Here is an 18,419-nt window from a genome sequence, read left to right as displayed (position 1 = left end):
TGAGTTAGAATCGCTGTTATTTTACTTTGTCACTTCTACTTTTTATAAAGTGGACATAAGTGTGACTACTCAATCCGCTGCTGTGGTGGAAAAATCAAGCCCCCAAAAAACGTATAGAAGGCAACTCTTGTGACACAGCAAAAAGAATGGAACACAAATTCCACTTTTTACTGATTACAAATGATTAATCCTATCTTTAAACCTGTTATTTTACTTTACTATCTACTTACTACCATGTTCTTTTTCCCACCAGGGATGATTTCAACATTGAAGTCCTTCACGCATTTGTGGAGCTCCATGAATTCACAGACCTTAACCTGGTGCAGGCCCTCAGGTAAACCCCCTCAGAAGGTTTCTCTTGCACCGCATGATGTCTTGACCTCGGACGACCTTGTTTTTTTTTTTTCCTTCTTCCAAACAGACAGTTCCTGTGGAGTTTTCGGCTCCCAGGAGAAGCTCAGAAGATCGATCGAATGATGGAGGCCTTCGCTCAGCGATACTGTCAATGCAACCCTGGGGTTTTTCAGTCGACAGGCGAGTTTTTAAGAATTTAAGAGAGAATACTGAAGTCAAAGAAGCTGCTTTTAAAAACTTTAGTTATGTAATAGTTAGTTGTACAATGATGTTTTATTTATTAGTCTCAATGGAAGTATGACGGTGTCATCAGAATATTGAATTTAACGTTCCGATGTTGAAGTATTTTTATTTATGTTTTTTTCAAGCATTTATTATTATTATTATTTTTTTTAATTTTGCTTGATTTTTTTATTATTATTTATTTAATTATTTATATTTAATTTGCTTGTTAAATTCAATATAAAAATACTGCCGTATGCTGTTGCACTAACATGGGGTGAATAAAGGTATATTCATAATCTAACATTTTTATATTGAACTTAAAAGGCTACATATGAAATAATATTATATTTAAAAATTATATTTTTTAGTCATTGGAATTAGGATTTCAAACTGTTATGTGTAAAAAAAATAATGTCATTAATTTAAAAAAATATTTATAAAAATCCTATTCTATTTTATATATATTTTGTATATATATAAACACAATATATGACAAATATACAAAATACTGAATTTAATTATTAAAAACAACCAAAAAATCAACCTAATATATTGAATTATTCAATAAAAATAAATACATCCTACATAACTTTCATTCAATTTATTACAATTAAATAAATAAATAGTTTAAAACAACATTTCTAAAGAATAATTTAAAGTTTTTATCATTTTAAAATTGTGATGTCGCTGATATACCTCCATGTTCTTGCCGTTTCTACATCTGCTTCAAGCAGGAGACACAGTGTCTGCGCCGGGTTTATCGAAGTGCGTCTGGCTCTTGGAAATAGTCAGCAGCGTCTAACACGAGATGCAGATGCATGTGAATAATGTATGGGACGTCGAAACGCACCAGATAAAGTGCTGCTTGGTCAGCCGTGTTGTGTAGTCGCACACGCATGCTCAGGGAAGAACCTTCTTAATCGCCCACATCCAGGTCTAATGACGCTCTTCCTCCTCACTTGTGCGTCCCTCAGCAGTCCTGCCTTCAGATTCATAACAACTTCAGCTCCATCGTAAACACAACGTTTTGGAAACTAGGACGAGTGATAGTGAGAAGATGGAAGATGATTTATAACAAAAACTGATGCTGGTTTCTCACAGTTTGGTTATCGGTCATTTTAAGAAACTAGTGTCACTTAAAAATAAATTGAGTATCACAAATGTATTTATAATGAAGGATGTGTATGACAAGGAAGGAAAATCCTGATGAATATTATCTTTCTACTTGTATTTCTCTTGCATGCAAAAATAAGCAGCGGTGTGTTTAAAAAAAATTGGGCATAGATCACACCTGGGCAAAGTGCGGCCCGGGGGCAACATGTGGCCCTTTGACTGTATTCATGCGGCCCTCAAGAGGTCAGAGTAGAACATAGACATTATTTCCGACAGCTTTCAATTTAATATTGAGTTTATTATTATATTAACTCTAAATATATATATATATATATATACTGTATATTTCCCTTTCTGATTGTTTGGTTTTTACTTTTATGAAAATATCTTGCCAATCAAAATTATTGACATCATATTTAGAGAAATAGGTTATTTTCCCATCATTTTCTTTTACTAGAAAGGTTTATAAAAGTGTTTTGACATAGCCAGGTTTATTTTATGCTGATATTTCTTTCTTTACTATTCTTACTTGCTTTGTTTTTTAAAGCTTTTCTGTCATATTTTAGCTCTTCGCTCCTCTCCTTTGGATTGACGGCCCCTCACAACAGTCACAGTATATAATGTGGCCCCAGAGGAAATTTAATTGCCCAGCCCTGGCATAGATTCAGGTTTTTACCGAAAAAAAATTACGTAAAAAGTTCAATTTATAATAGAAAAACAAAAGAAAATTGTTGAAAAATGACTTGAATTCATATTTAAGGTGTTTATTCAAGTGTGAGACTTTTTAGACATGGAGAAAATGTTTATGTTCTTGTTACAAAATGACAAGAAAAGGCAGGCGTTTCTTTTTAAAGAAATCTGCAATGATATTTAAACGTTTGCTATGTATTAAGAAAAAATAATTGACCGTTTTAATGGTTTTAAATAGGTTTTGTAGAATAGTTTTGACACATTAAATTGTGTTACTTCTGGTTGTATTTTCCCAAATAAAGGTTTATATCTAATATTAATAAATAAATTAAGATATCTACACACACCCAACTAAGCCCCAAAATGATATTGACAGAACACGACTCGAAAAAAATGTGATGATGGAAAAGTATTGTTGGTGTACTTTATAATTTACTTTATTTAGTTAAAAAAAAAGAGTTTAAATAACGGTAATTTTGTTCCAAAACATCTTTTTCATTTTTATTAAGCGTGATTTCACAAGTCGTGTTTTTTTACCAGTATTTACTAAGAAGGTAATTATCCTACTGAGTAATTTGAATGATTTTAAATAGATTTTAAAAACATTTTCTGGAGCTTAGAGTGGCGCCTATATTATGTTTATAGCATGTCGGCGTGTTTGCTCTTCTGTGTCAACACGTGCTCCGTTTACAGTGTCAGCTCATGTTAATCGACTAATAAATCAGTCAGGAGTAAACAAACGTTTGTTACAGACACCTGCTATATCCTGTCCTTCGCCATCATCATGCTCAACACCAGCCTCCACAACCCCAACGTGAAGGACAAGCCCACGGTGGAGCGTTTCATCTCCATGAACCGAGGGATCAACGACGGCGGAGACCTGCCCGAAGACCTGCTCAGGGTGGGGCCTCCTTTTTTTTTATCCTGGTTCAAGTCACTTATCTAACGTCAATTCGAGGCTCAACGTGTTTTTTTTCCTTCAAACGTGCAGAATCTTTACGACAGCATTAAGAATGAGCCGTTTAAAATCCCGGAGGACGACGGCAACGACCTCACGCACACCTTCTTCAACCCCGACAGAGAGGGCTGGCTGCTGAAGCTGGGTACGTCACCCCCGTCCTCCTTTTTCTTTTTAACTCTTGTTTGCGTGAAGCGTTAAATTCAACTCCAGGTCGCCCAGGATCGCCCGTGAATTACATGTCCAGAGCTGGATCAAAGACCTTTGCCTTTGATGTTTTATGAATGTGGCTTTCACATCAAAGACCATGTGAACTAATCAGATGAAAAATGTATTTTAAAAATATTTCTTTGAAGTGTGTTGTCAGGTAGTACTTTGCAGACGTGTTTTTTTTCTTAGTGTCATGAGTTAGAAGAAAGTACTTGTTATTAGCACGTGTATCGGCAAGAATCAAGCGATACGCTACATATTAAGATAAAGGGGAGACCGTAATATATATATTGCTATACTGTAGTAACGAGGATATATTTGTAGTATTGTCGTGTAATTGACTGTGATGTTGCAGAATTTACAGACGAAGTCGTAACCGCTTTAGTTTGTTTTTAAACCAAAATATTTGCGAACATCAGCTTCTAAAGCTGCCGGAAATCGACTGTATCCCCTAGTCCTCAGTCATCGCCATTGTTCCTTTAGCCGCGGAGGACATATCGACTGGTGCCATGTAACGGCCGGAAGTTTAATCGCGACACAAGGATTAACAAACACTGATGATATTTGCATGTTTATTGCGAATTTTTTATTTTATACGCGTTGAATTGAAACAAAAAAGAAAGTATAATAAATGTTTAATTGTCGTTGACTTTTGATACAGTGTCGCAGATAAGTCTAGCAGATGTTTTTTAGTGTCATAAAGTTGGAGGAAGCACTTCCTGTCTTCTTATATTGACTTCCTGTGGGTTCAAAGGCTGTCTCGTGTTAAGCCCGATCTCACTTCTGACCTGAATATAATGATGAGTCGGCACAAATGTTTGCGAGCGCCTGCTCTGATGTGTCACAGACGACGACTCGCGCCCAGAAGATTCACGAGCAGTAAAAAATAACCCACAAAACCTTCCTCTGTCTCCTCCCGCTGTGGTGCAGATTCACACGACCACAGCTGTGAGTCTTCACGACAGCTTTCCAATCTCCAGTGACTCAACTTGTCGGGATTTTTTTTATTTAATCTTAAAACAAGGAGGCGCGTCTATGCAGTGCTTTACAGTTTGCGACGAGCGCCCTCTGGCGGGCAAGAGACCGACTGCAAGTTGAAACTGCAAAGCAATGCATAGAAAGCCTCGACAATAACAGGTCTGTGGTGAAATCTTTTATCATTTAATTTGATTTGTTTTCTTTTCTTCCTTGTTTGTTTGTTCCCATGATTTTGGCTGTTGTCTTTCCTCAGGAGGTATGTACACTTGCTCTTCCCAAAAACAAACAAAAAAAAATAACGCTAGTTCATCTCTCAGGTGCTTTTTTTCTTCGGTGGTCTGCCATGCTTTTTATTTATTTTGTTGAAGCTCAGAGGTTCTCTTGTCCGTCTCCATCCACTCATCTCAGATGTCTGTGTGTCCAGTCTCTCTCTTAAGCTGGTGGTTTTTATTTCCGTCCTCCTTTTATCTCTGTGGGTGGGGTTCACCGGGCGCGCCCGCCCGGCCCTCGGGGGAAGCTGCTGCTTTTGAAAACCACGACGCACTCGGCGGAGGTCCACCTCTCTGATCTCTTTTTATTTATTTATTTTTTGAAGCTGCATTATTTCTGCCTTTCCATCCAGGGAGCAGGAACCTAAAAGCTTTTGAGCGCTCCCTGTCGACGGAAACGGAGTACTGCACCTTTTTAAAATATGCTTGTGCTTTCCTCGTGCCTGAACCGGACCTGAGATCTGGAAGGTACCGAACCCATTAGTGTCAATCGATTCTGAGCACCGTTGCTGTCTGTGATTAATCTGCTGCCCCCTGGCGATCATGTGCAAGCACTGCTGTGTGAAAACACATTTTATACACTGTCATCAAATATTAATCATGAATTGAATCATGAATATAAACATAATTAATCATTTTCTGAGTTAAAGTGTTCAAATCGGACGTTATATTCAGCAAACATTAAATATTGCATATGGGTGTGATTTACTTATTTTTCTAATGGGCCATAAACGCATCATAGCCTAATAACAAATACATATATTTTTTTAAATGTAAAGTCATTATTATTTTTGTTATTAGTATTTATTGTGGGGGGTTACTAAGTGGTGGTATATGGGCCTCATTTGGCTCCTCACATTTTTTTTATATTCACTTTGTTTAAGACGATACTTCACACAGACAGTAGCGAGAGCTGCGGGCCAAACATGGACAACCAATCACAGACGCTCTTGCTCATTATAAAGCTGATTTAAACCGATTCTCTGAACCATTACTTTAAAAAAAATTAATGGAATACATGGTTTTACTTCTGGTTCTATTTTTTGTTCACAATAAAAGTGAATATTAGGAAATGAATTATCCATTCAGAGGAAGTATACAAACAGAGACACAATGTAGCCCCAAAAATAATGCACAACTGATATGAGTTAAGCTGTTTTTTTTAGTTTTTTTAAAAGCGTTTTTCAATTTTTTAGGCAAAGTTTAAAAAAAGCAATGATCAGAACAAAGTTGCAATGCATGATGGGATCACCCTCTGGATATCAATTCCCTTCATGCAACAGTAACACAATGCTTCTTTGTCGTTTTCCTAAACACACAATGTGTGACTAAGCGCCTCGGGCTCGAATCCCAGGTGCAACGCCCTGAATCTAAAAGCTTCAAACACAACATGTTTTTATTCACTTAATTTAACTAAATAATGTCGTAGTCATTTGTTTTTTTTTAGTAACATATTTTTGCTTCTGACCCGAAGACTATCGCAGCGTATCGTGGTTATATTTCCCTTCTCCGTCCATCGCCATCGTGTCTCTCGTTTTCTGTCCAGCGGCTTTCTTGTGTTTCTCTCCGTCTCTGCCTGCGGCACGATGTAGACGATAGTGTTGAGACGGTGCTGTGATGGGAGATCATATACAGATCCATGCTGCTATATGATCACACGTGTGTGTGTGTGTGTGTGTGTGTGTGGCGTTCTCTCATGCAAGTTGGTGCTTCGGTGGTGGAAGATCCTCGTCTAGACAGACTCTACCTGGTTAACAAACTCAAAGACAGGAAATTCAAGTCTGAGACCCCTCCAGGGGCCAAAAGAAAAAAAAAAAATCTGCCCCACTTGGTTTGTTGGCATCCCATCCTCCCTCAGCTCCCAGGCTGCCATCTGTTCCTGCGATCGGGTTTCGCCCTCGGAGGAAGCCTGTGTGACAAAAGACAGAGGGGGGGGTCAGAGGTCAACAGAAGATCAGCCAGCTCAGAGTTAAACAGAGATCCCCCCCTGCTGTTTTTTTTTTAATCCTTTTGCTAAAGAGCATCCCGGTGGTTTTTATGTTGACCATTGGGGGAAAATTAATTTGCTCTGTAGCAGGGTCTGTTGTATAATCTTAATTGGCTCAAATTCTTTTATTATTTTTATTTTATACAATATTTGTTCAAAGTAAAATCTGATGTAAAAGCACCTTTTTTTCATTTTTATTTTTAATTTTTAAAGTGATAAATCCTAAAACAAAACCCCTAAATTAAGAGAATAGTAATGAATAATTAAAATAAATACTAAACGAAATGGTTAGTTTCTACATTATCTTGGACCCCATGAGAGTATATAAGATTAAGATAGATATTTTACAAAAAATGTTTTATTGTATTTTATATACCTTTTTTTTCTTTTTACTTGTTAATGTTTTATATTCACTTAAAGCTTTTTGTGGGGAAATAAATACACACAAAAATGACAAAAGTCATATAAAGAAAATAAAAAAAGTACAATGGTTTTTTAATTATTTTTGACATTATGGGAGCCAAATAAATAAATAAAAAGATATCAATCAAGCTTAATATCGTATAATAGTTTTTGGTGTGTTTTACATCATTTATGTTTAACTAAAAAAAAAATATTGAAGCCATTTCCCTCCCGATATGTTTTTATATTCAACTAAATCCTTTTGAGTGGATATAAATATACCAAAAAATGTCCTAAAACAAAACCCCTAAATTCATCTTTAGAAACTGATAATGAATAATAGAAATACATCCAAAATAAACAAGTTAGTTTCTACATGAACTTTGACCTCAGGGTCTCATAAATACAGTCAAAAGCCCCCACTTCAATGTTTCAATGCCCAGATTAGATGCTGACACTACTGCTGTGAAATACACGATGACTCACTAGAAATAAAATATTAGAAAACAAGATTGACTTTTTGCTTTGTTGTTGTAAATGTGAGCGACCTTTTCCACACTCCAGGTGAGGAATTAACCCTTTCCGGGGCTACTCAGGTGTGACATTTAAAATCACACTTGGACGAAAAGTTATTTGTCAAACTGCAGTGGTTTTATATCTATATATATATATATATCTATATATATATAGATATATATATATCTATATATATATAGATATATATATATCTATATATATCTATAGATATATATTTAACTATTAAAGAAAAAAAGAAAAAAAAAAGTGCGTGCAATTAGTTGGAAGCCCCCTGGTGGTGAAATATGGTGACGCACTCTGAGCCATCGCCTGTCTGTCTGCTCGTCCATCTGTCTGCCTGTCTTGTTGCTCGACCCGGTGCTTCGGTGCTCGTCTCTGCGTCCACTCCATCCTCCTCCTCGTGACCCCTCTCTGATGATGTCACTCCCCCCCCCCCCCCCCCCCCCCCACACACAGGTGGACGTGTGAAGACGTGGAAGAGGAGATGGTTCATCCTCACCGACAACTGTCTGTACTACTTCGAGTACACCACCGTGAGTCCTGCTCGCCCCGGAGTTTTATCGATGAGAGTTTTTGGTTGATTTTTATTTTCTTTGCTGCAGGACAAGGAGCCAAGAGGCATCATCCCGCTGGAGAACCTGAGCATCAGAGACGTGGAGGATAAGAAGCCGGTGAGCTCCCCCTGCTGGTCGATTTACGAACGAACAAGAAAAACGATGGAAAAGCTTAAATAAAAATATGACGATCTTTTGGTCCCCAGAATTGCTTCGAGCTCTACATCCCCGACAACAAGGACCAGGTGATCAAAGCCTGCAAGACGGAGGCGGACGGGCGAGTGGTGGAGGGGAACCACACCTTCTACCGCATCTCTGCGCCCACCACCGAGGAGAAGGACGAGTGGATGAACAGCATCAAGTAATTATACTTTTAATAAACTCTTTCCTTCACTGAAACTCTGTGTTAATATATGTAAGATCGAAGTGGATACACATAAGAGTGTTTCAGTGCATTGTGGGAAATATCTTAAGACGTTTTTATTTGTTCAGGCCTTTCCTTGATTTTCTGGAACTCCTGTTGTGTTATCAGTTTTATATTGATCTTTAAAGTATATACTTTATTGAATATTGTTTTGATTTTTTAAGCGCTTTGTGACCCTGGTCTGGAAAAGCGCAAATGACTTACTTACTGACGAACTAACAATCGACTTATTGATAATAAATACATTTCTTTGATCATTTCATGATCATCTTTGGTTGCCACAGCAACCGATCCTACAAAAACATTATTTAATGAATGAATTTTATTTCATATAATTTTTATTTCAGTCATGTATTTAATGTGTGAAAACAAAAGAAAGGAAATACAAATAAAATTATAAATATAAAAACAACAACAACACTAGAAGTTCAAAATTAGTGGAGAAGGTGAAAAAAACGTGTTTAATTTCCAACTTTTTAAACTATTAAACTTTGTAAAAACTGCGTTATCTTAAGACTCTTTACAATTCTACACAGATATACAGTATATATACAAAAACATAACACACATATATATATATATATATATTTATCATTATTTAAATACAATTAAACTACATGCATAAAATTATCCAAATAAATCTAATATAACATATATATTACAATATTTAACATGATATCATATAATATATATGCATATACTAGGCACATATTCCCTGTTATATCTGTCAGAGCTTTACGATTCCATTCTTGTGTCCAAATACTACACGTAAATATTAATATAATCGTTTTATGTGATTTATTTATATGATTGAATATTAGTTTTGGTGCTTAAGAGTAAAACTTGTGTATGTTTACGTGATCCTGACAAGATTATTTAGTATTATTTGATGAAAACCTCTTCTCTTTTTTTTTACAATATTCTTTTAAAAACAATTATAATTAGTTAAGCGTTATCTTTTATTAATTAATTACATTTTTACAATACAATACAATGTAAAACGTTATTTTGGCGTTAAATGTAATTAAAAAGACTCGCTGTTTTGGCGCCCCCTAGTGTTGGCGCGACTTGAATGCATGTTGACCTCTCGTGTCCCCTGCAGGGCGGCCATCAGCAGAGACCCGTTCTACGAGATGCTGGCGGCGAGGAAGAAGAAGGTGTCGTCCATGAAGAGGCACTAGAGGTTTGGGTCCGACCCGGGGATTCTATCTTTGGACTCTATTGTGCGAGACAAAAAAAACTCACGTTGTTGCAACTCAGCAGGTCTGACAGTGAGTGTGGCGCCCCCCGACCAAAAATTACCCCCCAAAAAAAAACCTTCCCAGCGTCTCTTGCTTTTGTATAAAAATGCACCGAAAAACTTCAGGTTCATGTACAAACTTTTCGTGTTTGAAAAAAAAGACAAAAAAAAGTTGCCTCTCAGGAGATTTGGTTGAAAAAACACTGTTACGACTGCATCGTGTAGAAACTTCATGTCCTGGTGTGACGCTGCTGGTTAGCTAGTTAGTTTTCTTACCTGTTTTCAAGGGTAAACCAATCACATCACCCTTTATTTATTTTAAGAGAAAAATCCCTCAAAAGTCGCTGAAACGGCACTTTTTTTTTAAGCGTAACTCAGGATTTTATCAGAAATGTTCTGACCCCTCCAGGAAAAAGAAACGCCGACCCTTCTGGGAAAACATATTTTTCATCTCTGATTGTGCCTGTTCGTCCGTCGGCCCCACTTCCTGTTTTCTTCCGAACCCCGGAGGAGAAAGACGGCAAAAAAAACAACCATTGGTTTATTTATCAAAAAAGAAAATGTACATAATCAAATGTATAGTGTTTTTTGTTTTTGTGTTATTATTCGTGCCGTCGTCGTTGATTTGTTCTTTTTTTTTCCCTGAGTTTTCTATTGTTGCCATTTAACCGACAATAAATATGCATCCAGTCAAACTCTTTTCTCTTGTTGTGTGGTGTCGCGGCCACTGGGGGGCAGTGTTCGTCAATTTTGACTGAAGCCCACCCAGGGTCACTAAGGTCAACAACTTCTTGAAAGATTTCTTGCTTTTCTTGACGTCAAGATTCTCGATTAGAACAAAAAAAGAAGTGTTTTTTTTTCCCTTTCAACGTTTCCCATCATGCACCTGGTTTTTAAAATTCACCCTTCTTTCCATGAAATTTGGTTTCAAATGTTTCCTGGTGATGATAAAATAATGGAATATTTTTGACGCTGCTGGAAACTCCGGGCGAGTTTACGGGTGGAAGAGGAAGTGCGTGTTCTCATTGTAAACACTGTAAAAGAGGGAAGAAAAAAAAATGGCCGACTCAGTTTCTATTAATATTCAGGAACTTGAAAAAACTGTAATTTCGTGTGAAAAACTCAAATTTAAATCCTTCTAGCATTGATGTGAAGCTGTATTAAATGAAGTCGTGCACGATGCCTTCAAGGACCGTCGACTTAAGAACTGTGTGAATATTTCACAGCATTTTTAAATCACAATCATCTCTATCGTGAAAAAGTGAGTCGGCGAAAATTACATTTAGCCAAATGACGCGTTTTTGTGACTTTATTTCCCGACCGATACATCCTCTTTCCACGCGTAAAATATTTTCGTCTGACGTCACATGACTGTTTAAAAAAAAAAAGAAGTTTCAACATAATCTCGCACAGTTGTTGTTTCTCCGACGCTTGTTGTGTAACCAAAGCAGCCGACGATGTTTACCGAGCTTCACTTCCCGCCACAGACATGTCAACAGTGTTATCACTTCTTTATTTATTGACGTCATCAACTCGCTTTTTTTTTCTTCCCCCTGTTATCTAACGGAACTATTTAAAGCTGAGGCCGTTTATTAAAGTCAGTCTAGTGCAGGGGTCGCGAACCTATGGCTCGCGAGCCAGGTGTGGCTCTTTTGATGATTGCATCTGGCTCGCAGAAAATAACATAAAACAAAACATAAAATATTATCACTTGTTTCAGGGGTGGGCAATACATCGAAGCTGTTGCGAGTAGATCGCGTGATTTAATAAAATATGATATAAGAAAATAGTAAAGCGAGCTCTGATTGGCTGCTGTGCATGTCAATCAAATGGTTATTGTGCCGATTGGTTGAAAATTTGATTGACATGCACAGCAGCCAATCAGAGCTCCTGCCTCTTCCACTGAACGCACGGAAAAGATCATATGAATCGAGAATAAAAAGAGCGACAGTCATTTTACGCAATTCAGAAAAACGATATAGAATTATAAGCTTGTTTTTTTTAAATAATATATCGAACAAAATAATGCGCGTTTGATCGCTTCAGGTTCTTCTCTACGAGAGTCACAGAAACATGACGTCAGGTCCATCAAAGTTAAGCTGCAGGTTTCAATGAAAGCGCAACAAATGCTGGTTTTCCTTTTGTGATCGCGGTCCTTAAAACACACTTGCATTAATACACCATCACATGATGACTATTTGTAAATTACCTTTATCTCACGAATGTAATAAGAATACGCAGAAACACACACACGTTAAACAGGTGCAGGTGAGACACACATTCTAATGACGTCAGAGACGATCAGACAAAGCGATGATGATGTGAAGTTACTGATGAACAGTTTTATTCTCGTTAAACTTCATCTGAAATTTAATTAATCCACTTGTGTGATTCATATCAGACATGTTTAAAATTAACAAATATAAACTGTTAGTTTGAATTCATGTTTTCATTTGTTTTTGTTTTTTCATGATCACAGAAATGGAGAAATTTTAGTCTTGTGCTTCATTTAAATATGATGGACATATTGAAATGGAGGCATGGAAAGGGATGAACCTGTCTGAATTCTTTGTTGATTTTGATGAACAAAGGAAAAGGGCTTGAATTCGTGTCAAGCACAGATTCTTACATCTGAATATTATTTATATGGCTCTCACTGAAATACATTTCCAAATATTATGCTTTCATGGCTCTCTGAGTCAAAAAGGTTCCCGACCCCTGGTCTAGTGGGTCTTTTTGTGTTTTTTTTAATCAAATTTGATTTGGTCCCAGAGACTCTCTCGTAAAATGTGTTATTTTTGACCCTTTTTGAAATAATGCGGGTAAAAAAAACAACCCAAAAAAAGATCAATATTGCCAAAAATATTTTTTAATCTGTCCTGGTTTATCTGAGGGTCTTGTTCACGAGTAAAGGATCCGCTCAAAGCTCTTCTTCTTCTTCTTGTTGAACCACTTTGTGACGAGAGGGATGTATTTAAGAATCTGTCGATACGATACAGGAGCGACGCTACGATGTTTTGCGGTACTGTAGTAACAAGTATATATTTGTAGTATTGTCGAGTACTTGACTCTGGAGAATTTACAGACCACATGACTTATGATGAAGCTGTAACTCCTTTAATTTGTTTAGAAACCAAAATATGTCCAAACATCAGCTTGAAAATCTGCTGGAGTCGACTGTATCCTCTCGTCCTCAGTCATCTCACAGGATTTCATTGTGGCTTTAGCCACCGAGGACCTATTGACGGCTGCCATCTAGGGAACCGGAAGTACAATTGCAAGACAGAAATTAACAATATTTGCATTTAGATTAAAAAACGAAAAATCTAATTTTATTTTATAAACACTTCATTGAAATAAAAGATCTATGACGAAAAGAAAATATGATTTTTAAATTTTGAGAGGTCCTGAGATCTACGTTGGAGATACAAAGGTCGTCCGTCATTCGCTCAATGTGACGTGAGATTAGATCACGTCTTGCTGGGAAGGAAAGGGAAGAAAAGAGCAGGATGTGAAGGGAGGAGAGAAGGAAGTCAGGCCTCAACAGTCACCAGTTAAATTGTCATTACAGTCAAGGATGCAGCTTTTTTTATTTTTATCATGAAAACGACCTCAAATTCAATTCTGTGGATTTCCAGCACATTGTGCTGAACCGTCCAGGCTTGTCCGGAACACGTCTGTGTTGTTCTTGAAACCCAACTCAGTGTAAAGAATCAGTCAAGCCAGGTGGGAACCATGGTTGGAAAATCCCCCTTTTTTCTCTTTTCATTCTTAAATCAAACCTTTCGGGAGAAAAAAGGGTTGATGGGAAACGAGCCGAGGTCTCTCTCCAGAGAGCGTGGATTCCGACTCGATGACCTGAACTGGGTTGACGCGACACCGAGTGCATCCTGACCTAGAATTCCCAAAACAATAGATGGGGGGGGGGGAGGATGATGTTCGGACGTCATCGTGTCGTCGTTGCTCGATTTATTTACACAAAGTGTTGACTTTTTGACTTGATAAAAAACCTCAACTCTTTTTTAGTGCTTCCTCTACAGTCGCTAGCGCACGTTTAGCTTAAAAACTACTTCAACAAAATCTAATCCCACATCTGGTTAAATCTTTATAGACTAAATCGCTGAAGTTGTAGTTCACATTTTAGCCTGTATGTGGTGTTTTAAGCTGTAAAAGAGACAACGTCAAATTTGAACCAAAGAAGCTAAAAGTCGTAGCATAATTTTTTTTTAGCGATGTTCATTTGTTTTTATTTGTTGATCTACACGAAAGGCAGATCTATGACGGTAGTTAAAAGATTAGATAAAGTTTTTGGAACATTTTCACTGTTGAAGCTGTAAAGTATTATCTTCCCCGCGACATACGACGACCATCTTTGTTTGGAGCCACGACCTCCTGGATTTTCCGAAATTCCTTAAAATGGAGCCCAGTATGTCGGGTTGACGCGACACATTCTCGTTGTCTTTTTAGCCGAAAAACGTTTTAATAATATGCAATGAATTTAACGTGAATTTGAAAATTTGAATCGAAATTCAAATTCTATTTCCGCGACTGATCCTGTTTTGCTACTTACAAAATGTTTCATTCTGATGTTGATAAAATAAACAAATGCAGATTTATTCTAAAAAATAAAAAAAAGGCGAGTCAGCAGACTTCAACCGTAGCCATCAGCTCGATGTTCCATGTTTTTTTTCTTACTCAGAAGCTCCGTCAACCAGGAGAGAATTGGAGTCGAGCTGTAACCGGTTGAGGTAGCGTACGCTAAGTGCTAGCTAGCATGTGTAATAGCAGGAAATGTGTTGAATTGAATAGAAAATTCAATATTACATTTTTAACGTTATTTTTTTGTTCAAGTTTAGCAAAAATGTTTTCAGAAAAAATGGGATCATATTACTTAAAAAAAAATTTAAGAATTTTTCTGCAAAAACTAATTTCGCTCATCGTCCAATATGTGAGTATAAAAAACGTACAAAGTTAAAAATTAGTTAAAAAATGTGTCACTTTAATTAAAGTTTCGTACATCATTGTGTGGCTGAAATTATTTAGGACTAAACCTCACTTACTTACGGAGCTCCAAAAATACTCAAATATGCTGATCGGACTGGAAAATGTTAAAGTTTTGCAATGCATGCTGGGAACTTTGGTTGAAAAATGTGTAGTAAAAAGTACCTTTTATAGAAGTTTTAATGATTGATTTACAACAAACGAATGTATATATAAAAAAAATTAGATATAAAAAATGACGGTCATGACCTTCAATTGACCTTGGTCTCCCTCAGAAGAGCCTCGTTTCTAAAAGGACCATCGTGAATCTCCGAGACTCCGTCTCAGCGTCGTACGTCTTCCCGGATCCGCATACCTGAGTCGACTCCTCCTGACGGAGCGCCGGAGCCGCAGGATTCCTCCGCCTCCCCTCGGTAAGTGGAGACATGTGAGTCCAGTCAGGCTTCAATTAGACTCAGACGGTTTCCCAGAACTCACCCCCTCCTCACCCGCCGGCCCACCGCGGCAGCAGAAGCGCCCACTCCGCAGTCTTCAGACGTGACCTCAGCTGACATGCCGAGAATTTTCCTTTTTTTTTTCATCCCCCCCTTCGCATGAGGCGCCAGGAATGAAGGGAAGATGAACGCGGAGATTTCTCAGCTGGTCTTAACTCGACTCCAGCTGGTCTTTGAAGTCGGAGGAGCCGGGGTTCCCCTCGTCCGATGGACGTCCTTCACGATAATGCTTTATTATTGCCAAGGATTTGCATGAAGTTCTTGATTTAAGAGCTGAAAATAAAGTAAAAAGAGTGTTTATTTACAACCGACGGCGCCTGTAATCGTCTTTTTTCTGTGTCAACAAAAACTCTTTGAACCGTAGACCTGAGTGAAATCTATCATTTAGACTTTTATAGTTTATTGATATTGTGAGCGACCGTCGAGACTAAAGAAAGATGGGATGCGTTTAAAAAAGAACAGATATGTTTGGAAACCCCCTGAAAAATACTATTAAAAAAATTTATATACATTACATTTTTACTTGTTTTTTTGTTCACAATAATTAAATAAACTTGAGGAAAAAATGTATGAAAGAAAAGAAAAGTTGAAGAGAAATTATGTCTTAACATTTTAAATTAAAGCTAAATTAGTTATTTTAATTTGTAATGATTACCCAAAAAACTATATAGAGGAGGATAAAGAAGAATAGAGAGTAAAAGAGGAAGATTAGGAGAAGAGAGAGTAAAAGAGAAGAAGGTGAAGAGGGTAAAAGAGGACTAAGAAGAAACAAGAGAATAAAAGTGGAGGATTAAGAGAAACAATAGAGAGTAAACGAGGAGGATTAATAAGAATGGAGAGTAAAAAATTAGAAAAAGAAAGAGTAAAAGAGAAAATGAGAGTAAAAGAGGAGGATTAAGAAGAATGGAGAGTAAACGAGGAGAAGCAGAAAAATAAACAGTAAAAGAGGAAGATCAAGAAGAAGTAGATTGTAAAAGAGAAGAAGAGAGAGAGTAAAAGAAAATAATAAAGAGCAAAAGAGGAGGATTAAGAAGAAGTAGAGAGTAAAAGAGAAGCGAGAGAGCAAAAGAGAAGAAAAATAGAGAGTAAAAGAGGAGGATTAAGAAGAATAGGGAGTAAAAGAGAAGAATAGAGAGTAAACAAGGATAAGTAGAATAGAGAGTAAAAGAGGAGGATTAAGAAGAAGTAGAGAATAAAAGAGGCGGATTAAGAAGAGAGAGTAAAGGAGGAGAAGAAGAGAGTAAAAGAGGAAGATTAAGAAGAAGAAGAAGAGAGTAAAAGTGGAAGATTTAGAAGAAGTAGAGAGTAAAAGAGGCAGATTAAGGAGAAAAAGAGTAAAAGAGGAGGATTAAGAAGAAGATGAAGAGAGTAAAAGAGAAGAAGAGAATGTACTCATGTTTAATTTCATATACATGTTGTTTACAATAAAAGTTTCTGATTCTGATTTAATTTAAAAGAAAAATAATAATAAAACCTTTTTTTTTTTTTTTAAAAAAGCCTCAAATATCTTGAATGAGTTTTATGTAGAAGTTGAACCTTTAACTAATAATAGTTAAAATTGTGAGTCAAAAGGTAAAAGAAACATCTTTAGTTTTATTGTGATCCTCACCAGAGTCACATTAATACAGTGACGTAGCGACTGTAGCTAAAAATAAATATACACAAGATCACAATAAAAAGATAACGTAACGAAGCAGGAAACAAAAGTTCCCGTAACAGCCAAGATCAAACACTTACTGAAACAGGTGAAATAAAAGGAGTAAATTCTTCTCTTCCTTATCGTTTTATCATGTGTTCACTGTTAAGTCATTGGTTTTATACGATCACGACCTGCTGGGAACTCACTGGTCAATCATTGAAGGATCTGGACTCGGATCCACAGACCAGTGAGGAGTGAAAGTGTCAGGAACTGACTCTGTCTTATGTAAAGATCTGACACACTGACCCACAACCAGCTGGGAAATGAACGCGACTTTTATTTTAAGAAAGAAGGAAAGTCTTTAAGTTAATAATTGAACAATGTTTTTACATAACTTCTCGCTGAACTTCTTCATATACTAAGTGTAAAGTCCAGTGGATGAGATTCAGAATAAAAACTTTATTTTCTTAATTCGTTAAAAATAAAATTCTTTAAAAATAAAATTTGTGTCTATACATGCTTTCTACCTACTCACCATTCAAAATGTTTTTTTTTAGGTCATGTATGATTAAATAAAGGAAACATGTATCCAAGCTAGTTTCTGGATGAATGAATGGATCATGTTATTTTATGTCATGCTATAACAAGGTATTTTATGTCATACTATAGCATGATATTTTATGTCATACTATAGCATGATATTTTATGTCATGCTATAACAAGGCATTTTATGTCAAACTATAGCATGATATTTTATGTCATACTATAGCATGATATTTTATCTCATGCTATAACAAGGCATTTTATGTCATGCTATAGCATGCTATTTATGTCATACTATAGCATGATATTTATGTCATACTATATTATGTTATTTTATGTCATGCTATAACAAGGCATTTTATATCAAACTATAGCATGATATTTTATGTCATAATATAGCATGATATTTTATGTCATGCTATAACAAGGCATTTTATGTCATGCTATAACAAGGTATTTTATGTCATACTATAGCATGATATTTTATGTCATACTATAGCATGATATTTTATGTCATGCTATAACAAGGCATTTTATGTCAAACTATAGCATGATATTTTATGTCATACTATAGCATGATATTTTATCTCATGCTATAACAAGGCATTTTATGTCATGCTATAGCATGCTATTTATGTCATACTATAGCATGATATTTATGTCATACTATATTATGTTATTTTATGTCATGCTATAACAAGGCATTTTATGTCAAACTATAGCATGATATTTTATGTCATAATATAGCATGATATTTTATGTCATGCTATAACAAGGCATTTTATGTCATGCTATAACAAG

The 18,419-nt window shown here is 36.3% G+C and overlaps 1 protein-coding gene across 1 annotated transcript in view; it reads left to right on the top strand.

Moving 5' to 3' along the window:
• cyth1a (cytohesin 1a) overlaps positions 1–10,636 on the top strand; it is a 282,462-nt gene extending 271,826 nt beyond the window's left edge. The window contains exons 7-14 of the mRNA XM_087808574.1: positions 254–334; positions 422–534; positions 3,135–3,283; positions 3,374–3,486; positions 8,178–8,256; positions 8,326–8,394; positions 8,484–8,638; positions 9,804–10,636. Coding sequence (XP_087664700.1) covers positions 254–334; positions 422–534; positions 3,135–3,283; positions 3,374–3,486; positions 8,178–8,256; positions 8,326–8,394; positions 8,484–8,638; positions 9,804–9,882 — 838 coding nt within the window. The 3' untranslated portion in view covers positions 9,883–10,636. The remainder of the gene's footprint in view (positions 1–253; positions 335–421; positions 535–3,134; positions 3,284–3,373; positions 3,487–8,177; positions 8,257–8,325; positions 8,395–8,483; positions 8,639–9,803) is intronic.
• The last annotated feature ends 7,783 nt before the right edge of the window (positions 10,637–18,419 follow it).

The sequence above is a fragment of the Callionymus lyra genome, chromosome 15 (assembly GCF_982586985.1).
Source record: "Callionymus lyra chromosome 15, fCalLyr1.hap1.1, whole genome shotgun sequence".
In the NCBI taxonomy this organism is placed as follows: Eukaryota; Metazoa; Chordata; class Actinopteri; order Syngnathiformes; family Callionymidae; genus Callionymus; species Callionymus lyra.
Note: the sequence above shows the minus strand (reverse complement) of the source record. Positions and strands in the feature narration are given on the sequence as shown.